The sequence below is a fragment of the Apium graveolens genome, chromosome 11, assembly GCF_009905375.1.
Source record: "Apium graveolens cultivar Ventura chromosome 11, ASM990537v1, whole genome shotgun sequence".
NCBI classification, from domain to species: domain Eukaryota; kingdom Viridiplantae; phylum Streptophyta; class Magnoliopsida; order Apiales; family Apiaceae; genus Apium; species Apium graveolens.
This window is the reverse complement of record NC_133657.1, coordinates 8,841,442-8,848,460: the sequence shown is the minus strand read 5'-3', so window position 1 is coordinate 8,848,460 and position 7,019 is coordinate 8,841,442. Positions and strand designations below refer to the sequence as shown.

General features: G+C 32.9%; 1 protein-coding gene across 1 annotated transcript; it reads left to right on the top strand.

Annotated features, from left to right (window-relative positions):
- Positions 1–3,071: 3,071 nt before the first annotated feature.
- LOC141695319 (uncharacterized) lies at positions 3,072–4,626 on the top strand. The gene is made up of 7 exons (XM_074499575.1): positions 3,072–3,200; positions 3,322–3,605; positions 3,711–3,869; positions 3,958–4,059; positions 4,152–4,218; positions 4,315–4,413; positions 4,537–4,626. Exons 1-7 carry the CDS (start codon positions 3,072–3,074, stop codon positions 4,624–4,626), a joined length of 930 nt encoding a protein of 309 aa, XP_074355676.1.
- Positions 4,627–7,019: the final 2,393 nt, after the last annotated feature.

The following is a 7,019-nucleotide window of genomic DNA, read 5'->3' as shown; positions in this document are numbered from 1 at the left end:
GAGATCTCTGAGTTCTCTATAAGTATTTTGACTTTTCGAGGTCTCTGAGTTCTTTATAAGAGAATTTGACTTGTCGAGGTCTCCAAAACTCTGCATGTAGAAATGACTTGTCAATATCTCCAATCTTCATTTTGACTTGTAGATATCTCTGAGTTCTTTATATGCAAAGTTGACTTGTTGATATCTCAGAGATCTCTATGTACATTTTGACTTGTAGATATCTCTGAGATCTCTAATGATAATTTGAATTGTCGATATTTCCAATCTTCATATCTTCATTTGACTCGTCGATATCTCTGAGACTTCTCTATAAGCCATTTTGGACTTCTCGATAAGTCATTCTGGAGTTCTCGAATGACTTCTCTATATGACTTGATATGTGACTTGTAGATATCTTGACTTAGAACATTTTTTCTAAAACAGATTTATTCAACTCCAAACTTCTTCACCTTTTCTCTGAGGCATGATCTTGTCGATCTTCTTCCAGAGTTTATTCTTAGGATTGAGACTGTTTACGGAAAAATACTCCAGTCTGATCTTTAACATTTTTACAGACTCAAGTAATACAATACAAAATACAGATTTAAACTAACATACAACTAAATCTTAGAGTTCTCAATATTACTTAGTCTTGTTATAGTACAGGTATGTCTTGCACAACATCATGTGTCGAACCCACCTAACCTGATAAGATGTAGGTAAATTGCATGTCACGAGTGCAAGCTGTTAACACTTTGGTAGTGAGTTCCCGCTTAATCTAGATTTGTCTTTATCGCCTACCTGAACTTTAATATGTGTTCCATCCAATACATCTAAGCAATTCTGCAATTATTTGAATAAAATTGTAATATAAATTTACAAATTTGCAATACCAAACTTTTATTAAAAGTATATTTATCTTTCAATTTACCTAAAACCAAATCTATCTCTCATCTTGGCAATCTTGTGTCACGGGTTGGGGCTTTTTTAGTAAAAGATGACATCTTAAAATAATCCGTAGTAAAAAATTAAAATGTCTGGATATAGTCTCACCACTTCTTCTAAAATGCAATTGAACCCTTCAATTTTTTGTATCATGAGCAAGTGTATACAAAAACATTGCAACCACTTCCTTCAAGCTCTAATTTTATTACCACGCAGTCCCCCAATATATCTAAGCATCTCACATACCTTATAGAAACAAGATCTATCCATTATAAAATTATCTAGGAAAGCCACATTACTATATTGAATCATTGGTCTAAGATTTAAATGTCTAGCCAACAATCTCTCTCGAGTACAATCATCAAACACATATCTTATTGTGGTGGGAATGTTAATATTTAAAACAGAAATTAAATGAACCAATTCAACTATAGTTTCCATAAGCATAACCATAATATGTTTATAAGTCACGACACATGCAGTCAGAATTTCTTTTCGATTACTCAAAAATGGGCGTTCCATGATTGTATAACAAGAATTCACATAACAAAAAAATTGAGATAAGAGGGATAAATTATCACAAAATAAAATAAATTCCTAAAAATATCATCACAAGTCTTTTATTGATCTTGTTAATCTAAAATACCCCATTTCCATCAAATTACTTATATATAGCAGTGTTACAGAAATCGGTAATCGGACATGATCGGTCATGTGACCTTGCAAGGATAAATCGTTGAATCGAGGATTAATAGGTGGACAGTCGGAATTAATTTAACATTAACACTACGTGAAAAACTGGAATAAACATCACACTTTTTACATCAGTTACAAAAAAAACCGATGTAAAAATAATTTTTGACATCAGTTGCTCTCAAACCGATGTGAAATAGCATTATTCACATTAGTTCCATGGCCGACCGTTGTATATAACTGCTTTTTAAAAAATTAAAAAAACACGGAACAAATTGTTCCCCCTTTACAACTAAAAAAACACGGGGGAAATTTTTACTTAAACAAAATTTATTTCCCCCTTCTCTCTCACTGCTCTCCCTCCCCGACCTCTCTCTCTCGGTACACTCTCCCTCCCCGACTTCTCTCTCTCTCTCTCTCTCTCTCTATCTCTCTCTCTCTCTCTCTCTCTCTCTCCATCTCCATCTCCGTCTCTCACCTCTCAACTATCACTTTCCCCTCTCTTTCACCTCTACCCGTTACATGCCCTAAAACAAAGTTAAACCCTCTAATTACAGATCGAGCAAGAAGGTTGACAAGCAGCCCTGAGAAGTGTTCATACAATCCGAATCAAACAAGTTTTACACAAATCGAGCTCTGTTTCACCGAAATCGAACCCTAATTTGTAAGTGTATTTTCAATTAAATTTGATTTTTTGGGACTTTTGATTGGTTTGTGTGTTTCTTATGGTCAGATTATTACTGAATTTGTGTATCTTTGTGAATTGATGTTTATGCATTATTTTTACTTGTGTGAAATGGGGCTTTGTTGATATATTTGTGCTAATGTTATTTAAAATGATTGTATTCCTCTTTCTTTTTTGATTGTATATTTTAAAATGTGTATGTATTTTAGTAATCATCTTTCTGTTTTGATTGTCTGTTTGTGCTGGTATGGGGCTTTACAATTTTTTTTATTTATATAAACTGTGCAATTTATGGAAGGCAATTGTGTTGTGTATGAGCTTGTGAACAAGTTCACAAACTTAATTAGATATTAGTTAAAAACGGTATAAAATTAGTGAAATACAGAAGAGATGTTAATGATTTTGAGGAGAACTAGTCGTAACTGTAATTTAGGTATTCGTTAAAAAAAGGGATAAAATTAGTGAAACACAATGTAATTGTATATGGTATGATAGGTTTATCATAATTTGTTAAATGGGTAACCATGATAATTTAATAACTGCCATTATCCGAATAAAATTATGCGTAGTTATTATATACTCAAGAAAATGATTAGGTGTTAGTAAATTATGAATTTTTATTTAATATTTGAAATTATGATCAGGTAGGTTATATGGATAAGTCATGGATATCTGCAGATAGGGATTCATTAGACTATGAAATTAGGGTTGAAAAGTTTTTGATATTTGCTGAAGAAAACTGTAAGGATCCTAAGATGATACCCTGTCCATGTGCACGTTAGTACATGGAGTGCCTCTTGAGCCCGGATATGCTCGTGTTCAGGTAGACGTAACCATCAAGGAAGACGCCTTAGTTCCGGTACCAATAGCTGGTAAAATAGAGACATTCTGCCAAGCGGTTGGCTCCCTTGTAGCATGGCCTAAAAATTTGATCATCTTACTTCACTTATTGCTTGTCATTGTTTCTAAAAACTGTTAAGGTTTATGGAATACTTGTTTATTTGTTTATTTGTTTGTAGAAGAAGAAGGAAGTGAAGCCAAGGAAAACAAAGATTGTCAATGCGTATCAGAAACTGTCGGCTGAGATGAAGAGTGTGAAACCTACTGACAATGTTCCTCGAAGGTTTATGTTGTTGTACAGACATGCCATGGTCATATTGAAAGAAAGTGGAGACTCGATACAAATACCGTGTGGTGCTGAGGTGTTTGGAGTCGAAAAAGTCATTTTTTTATTGCACGAGAATGTTATGGCCTTGTTGGAGTTTAAAATGATTGGTCAGGGCATAATATCCACATATATGGCGTATATATTTTTCCTTTTTATTTTTTCTTTTCAATTCATTAATATTGTTTTATTTTATTTTTTCGTGAGAACAAATTATGGAGAATGTTTTATTTTTAATTGTAGGTATTTGTATACCGAGGTTCGTAAGAGAAAACGATCCGACATGTATGCATTTGTTGATCCAGCGGCCACTTTTAAGCTCAATGATGATTTTGAAGCTTATATTATCGAAGGGATGAATACAGGAGATTCTCGCATATTCCTCATGCCTCATAATGAGAAGTAAGTTTTAGCGTTTGCAAAATTATAAAAAATTATAAACTGTCTCTATATTTTATAATTTCTTGTTGATTTATTTAACATTAAACAGTTATCACTGGATTTTGATTATGATTTGGGAATCGGAAATCTTCATCCTCAACCCCTTGGCCCATCCGACAAATTTTCTAAAATTGGAAGCAGCATTAACGCAGTAATGTTAATTGAACTTTTTTTTATATATATTTGCTGTCTATTTTTTTTAGAATTTTTTATTTATGTATACTACATGTTTACTTTGTATAGAGCGGTGAGATCTTATAATGCTCAGAAAGGATTGGTAAACAAAAACCCCAAGATTAAGAACCTTAGCGTACGTATTCATTTGTGCACATTTGACTATAGTAGGGTTTTTTGTGAGTTCTTTCTTTTTTGGGATTGATTGATTGTTAATTTTTTGTTGGATTAGGGATCCCCGAAACAACCGGGTGAATACGAGTGTGGGTACGTTGTCATGCGTTACATGAAAGACATATTCGAAGATAAAGAAATGAAATTCATTACCAAGGTAATAAATGTATATTTAGCGCAATCTGCAAACACCTATAATAAATGTACATTTATCAGGGCATATTTATATTTATAGTATAGTATGCTAATTCGCAATTTTTCCACTCTGTAAATTTCACAGTGGGCAACTAAGACTCGAAAGTGCTATACAAAGGAGGAACTTGATGAAGTGCGATTCGAGACTCTTCAATATGTCCAAGAGTTTGTTTAGTTTTCATGTTACCAGGGAAAAATATTTAGTTTGATCAGTACAATGTCATCTAGTTGGTCGTTTGTTCGTTTGGTTAGTCTTGTAATCTGCTTAAGTAGTCTGCTATCACGCTAGTACCACGCTTTGCTGGAAATGACTTGCGTAATTAGACTAGTTATGGCAGATCATGAATTGTGGATATTCGGCCTGACTTGTTTAAATGATTGTTATAACTTTTGTTGGATGATTTGTAAGTTATTATATAACTTTTGTTGCATTTCCGTGCTTGTTTGGTGCTTGATATATAGCTAAAAAGCTTTTAGTATTTCAGTTTTGGTTTGTGATTAGTCAATTTCAGTTTTGATAGTTTTGGTTTGCGATTGGTTTGGTTTGTGATTAGTTTGCGATTGGTAATTTTTAGCTAGTTGAATATGTGAATAATACACATCACTGAAAATGTAAAAACCGATGTCTATGCTAATAAAAACAACATGCATATTGTGTTCTTTTGTACCCAAAACTGATGTATATACAACTCAATAACATCAGGCAAAGCAATTCCAAACTGATGTTAAATCAAATAAACAACGGTTTTGAACCGATGTCTTTCATTTTAACATAAATTATATACTTTAGACAACGCTTCAAAACCGATGTCTTTGACCTTAAGAAAAATTATATACTTTTTACATCGGTTACTAACTGATGTGTAAAATATGTTTTAACATCGGTTGAATGAACAACCATTGTAAAGTATAGACATCGGCTAAAAACCGATGTCTATGTTAATCTTTAACATCAGTTTTTAAACGGGGGTGATGTTAATAGTCTTAATAAATATCATTTTTTAGAAAAAAACTGATGTAACAGGTTATAATCACACTGTGTGTGATATCTTTAAATTGATTATAATCTCTTAGTTTGCAAAATTAAAATGTTGTTAGGTACTTATATAAGATAAAAGACATCAGTTTATTGCCAAAAAACGATGTGGAAAGCTATGTTTTACATCGGCTAAAAACCGATGTCAAAGGGGGGGGACCTTTCTCTACATCGACGAAGACATCGGTCAGGATTTTTTTTACATCGGCTAATAACCGATGTCTATTCTAGTTTTTCACATAGTGTAATATATATATATATATATGTTATGAATGTTTAAGTGAAATGTACAATATTTCTATAATGATAATCTAAAATAAACAGAAAGTAGCAAAACTAAAAAATATAATAAAATATATTAAAATTTTCAAATAAATTTAAAACAGAGTGGCCCAGGAGTAAACTCGGGGACCTTTTTGTCTTTGACTCTCTCAGTTTTATTCTCTTTCTTTGGCTTCTCTTTCGTAACAATCAATTAAAGCTCTGACGCTGTAACGACAACACCAGAAAAACTCTAACGCTGTAACATCAACACCACTACCCAGGTTTCAAGCCATCCCAATCAAGACTTTGGTAGGTCTATTATGAATATATTGATGTGGCGACCCGATTTGTTCTATTTGACTCGAGTTTTGACCTGATTTGATCAAAACCGCACAATTAAGCGATTCACTGGAAGTAGATCGGTAACAACAATTTTGCTTCATCGGTCGATTTATCATCTGAACGGCCGAGTTCTATAACACTAATAAATAGCACATATAATTGAAGGATAAAGATAAAAATAATTGCATACCTTCTGTTGTAAGCAAATATGAATGTTAGACAGAGTATAGAGATGGAAACAGAGATTGGATATGGTTATGTACACATACACACACACATAAAGGTGAAAATACCCCTCTCCTTTATTATGCACAATAAACACCTTTTATATTCTGTTTTTAGGGATAATGCGGTCTTTTTATGAAATATCCACGTAGGAAGTTCGAATACCCATGAGGGGTGTGGGTGAGCCACATCCCTTCATTGTGGGTAGTAAAACTTATCAAGTAATTTCAACTTCCTTTACTTCTAACAACCAAATAAACTTATCTTTACAAATTCCAGAGAATTTAAATACTTGGGTAAAAAAATGCTAACCGAACAAGCATTAAAAAGTTAGAAAAACAATACCATATATTTATTGCAATGTAAAGCATGCATAGGTCATATGCCTTGCATTATTCATCTATACAATTACTAATAGTGTAACACCCCCAAATCCGGGGTCGGGGATCCGGGTTGTCACGAGTTCCATTTTCCTTAATAACACCCAATCTTAATAAACAATCAACTACTCTGTACTGTGACCCCACAATAAACACACACACCACAAGTTATAGTCTCAGAGATGAATATCCAAAAATAATACGAGTCATTTTATTCCAAAATTATATGCCATTACACCTTAAAAGGGTTTCTGAATAAATTTACATTTCTTTGCCATTATTACAATTGATAAAGATACATAAGTCTGGTACATCAAAAGT

Excerpts from the sequence above, each read along its gene's own strand:
- LOC141695319 (XM_074499575.1), top strand. The coding sequence starts at position 3,072 with ATGTGCACGTTAGTACATGGAGTGCCTCTTGAGCCCGGATATGCTCGT. Across the intron at positions 3,606-3,710 it reads ATAATATCCACATATATGGC|GTATTTGTATACCGAGGTTC; the intron begins GTATATATTTTT and ends TTTTAATTGTAG. Across the intron at positions 3,870-3,957 it reads CTCATGCCTCATAATGAGAA|TTATCACTGGATTTTGATTA; the intron begins GTAAGTTTTAGC and ends AACATTAAACAG.